The sequence below is a fragment of the Echinops telfairi genome, unplaced genomic scaffold, assembly GCF_000313985.2.
Source record: "Echinops telfairi isolate 266 unplaced genomic scaffold, ASM31398v2 ScPeMD7_70;HRSCAF=299, whole genome shotgun sequence".
NCBI classification, from domain to species: Eukaryota; Metazoa; Chordata; class Mammalia; order Afrosoricida; family Tenrecidae; genus Echinops; species Echinops telfairi.
Window position 1 is genome coordinate 62,042,854 of NW_022103968.1, and position 2,774 is coordinate 62,045,627.

General features: G+C 52.6%; 1 protein-coding gene across 1 annotated transcript in view; it reads right to left on the bottom strand.

Moving 5' to 3' along the window:
* Positions 1–2,361, bottom strand: part of NPFFR1 (neuropeptide FF receptor 1) — a 20,940-nt gene extending 18,579 nt beyond the window's left edge. Inside the window, exons 1-2 of the mRNA XM_004701393.1 lie at positions 2,271–2,361; positions 337–654 (exon numbers count right to left, since the gene is read on the bottom strand). Of these exons, the coding sequence (XP_004701450.1) occupies positions 337–654; positions 2,271–2,361 (409 nt within the window). The remainder of the gene's footprint in view (positions 1–336; positions 655–2,270) is intronic.
* Positions 2,362–2,774: the final 413 nt, after the last annotated feature.

Genomic DNA, 2,774 nt, shown 5'->3' on the forward strand with positions numbered 1-2,774 from the left:
TAGAACAAAGCGTTCTTGCGTTGAGGGACGACTTGAGTGGAGGCCCAATGTCCGTCTACTGCACGGCAGGGCTCTTGTTGAACAGGTCAAATGGTAGACATTAAAGTCCTTGTCCAGAGGAGATCTGTATTCCCCACCCCTCTTCCCACTGGTTCTAGTTCTGTGTGTGGAAGCACATGCAGGGGTAAGGCTGAATGATGCAGAGGTCAGGGACACACGTGTGAAAATGTGGGCCTCAGCACATATCAGCAATGCTTTCAGTCTTCCAAGCCCCCACTTCCCCGTTCTGTCTGCGGGAACGGGAAGGCAGCCCCACCCTCCACTCCCCACACTCACCCGTGATGAGGTTGTCCACAAGGGTGGTGGGCATGCAGAAGATCCCCACCAGCAGGTCGCTGACAGCCAGGTTGAGGATGAACATGTTGGTGACGGTGCGCATGTGCCGGTTCTTGAGCACGGTGAAGCAGACCAGGGCGTTGCCCACCATGCAGAGGAGGAAGATGAGCACGTAGGCCCCAATGAACATGGCTGCCACCGGCAGAGAATGCTGGTAGTAGGGGGACGTGAGGTTGGCGGCTGGGGTGCCTTCAGTACTGCTCCCATTCTGACTTCCCGGCCAGCTGCCGTTGAGAGCTTCAGAAGGCTCCCCTAGGACTGAAGGAACAATGCTTCAGGATACCAGACAAAGGACAGGGACTGGCTTCCCACCACTGGTGACATCCCGTTATGGCCCAAACCTGATCGTTCCCTACTCCCCTGAGGCCTGACTCCCCCAACCCCAAAGGCAACGGGAAGCACTGATTCGAAACGTTCAACACATCTGATCACTTGTCTTAGAAATACCACAAGTGGATGGTTTTATCAACAAGTCTATTCTCTGACAGTTTGGGATGCTCGCAGTCCAGATTCCAGGCATCGGCTCCGAGGGAAGGCTTCTTTTTCTGTTGACGCTCAGGGAGGTGTTTGTCTTCTCTCAGGGTCTGAGGGCCATATGTCCCTTGGATATCTCCATCGTGTTAAGCATCCATCTTCCAGAGGAGGGACCTGGATCCAAAGGATGCACTTGGCCCATGAGTCCTTTTTCTTTGTGGTATTGGGTCCTTCCATCTCTGTTCACTTCTCGCTCCCTGTATCCCTTCTAAGAGAAACAATGACGCAGGCCACATCCCAGGAAAACTCTGTAACCTCCAAGCCCCTTGCGACAGATTGGCTGATCATTCAGACCACACCGTGGGGGGATTGCATCAATGCTTAACTGCCAGATTATAACATGACATAACTGCTCAACCACTAAGGATCATGGCCCAGGCAAGTTGACACATACTGTGGTGGCACATTAAATTCATGGCCTCATCCGATTCTTCATATCACACCTCCAACCCCATCTTGTCTGTTCCTCGAGGTGGTTTATTTTCAATTTGCGTTGCTGCCCCACTCTAGTCTCATTACTTCTCAGCCCTGCTGTGTGCCCCAGAGGCTCCCCACAAAGGCCCGCTTGGTCCAAGTTCCTTGCCCTCTGTTGGCCGGCTGGGTTTAGTCCACGGAAGGCACTGAAGGTGATCAAAGAGCAGATGACAGGAAGTCTGGGTATTTCTTTCCTGCCTCTCTCCTTGCCTGGCCTGGGTTGTACCAATGGCTCTTTTCCTCTGTGCTCACAGCTGCCACGGTAGCTCTTGCCCTATTAGCCAAACAGCTTCCTCTTTGGCTCCAACAGGCTTACAGGTGTTAAGGTCTCCTGCGGTTACTAATCTTGGGGTGTTTCGCCACCTCTTCCTGATTCCCTTTAGCCTTCTCTTCACTTTTATAAAGTCCCTCCATTAAACTCTCATCAGGTTAAACTCCTGATTATACCGCCTGCTTCCCTCTGGGACGCCGCCTACTATCCACTCAAAATCTTTGGTGCCCTTCCCGTTGTCTCCCCCTCGGACCCGAGCTGGGAAGGCAAGAAGGCAGTCGAAAAGGCATGAAGGAAAGGAGAATCTGGGCCAGGGCTAAGAAACAGCCCCGCCAAACCCAACCCATGACCCCTGAGTCCATTCTAGCTCATGGTGACCGTACAGGGCAGAGTAGAACTCCCCCATGGGGTCTCCAAGGTGCAAAGTCTTCCCGGAAGCAGGGAGCCACATTTTATTCCTAAAGGAGCAGGGGTGCACATGAAATTCACCAGGAGAATGACAAAAGGCGAGCCTAACACCCATCTTCACACCTTCCCTTCTTGGTGATCAGCGGCTTCATTTGCACTGCGTTTCACAAAACCTTTCCATACTTACCCAACACCCACGTGTCAGCGAGTTTGTTGTACTTGGCGGCTTCCGTGTTGCTATACTCCTGGAAGCTATGCCACCAGTATTTCAATACCATCAAGGTCACCCATGGCGGGCGGCTTCTAGACTGGGTAGAAAACCTAGTCATCTACTTCTATAAAGTAGACACCGAAAATCTTATCTGATGCAGGGTTTGAAAGGCTCTCTAGGCTTGACACAACACACACAATAGCTGCAACCGTGGACTCACACTCACACGAGACTGGGCCAGGTTCTCTTCCATGATATTCAAGGTCACGATGAGCAGAGCTGACCTGATGGGAACTAACAGTAGCAACAACCCATCCCTCAGGTCATCTACCTTGTCCAGCCTCCCCGTGAAGTACTCTGGTCCATGACCAGCCCCATTTGAAGTGGGAGACCTGGCATCAGACAGCGACCCCGTGGTGTGCCCAAGATCACACAGTGAGTGTGCAGTGAGCTGGCGTTGCTCTGTGAGCAGCTCTAGGA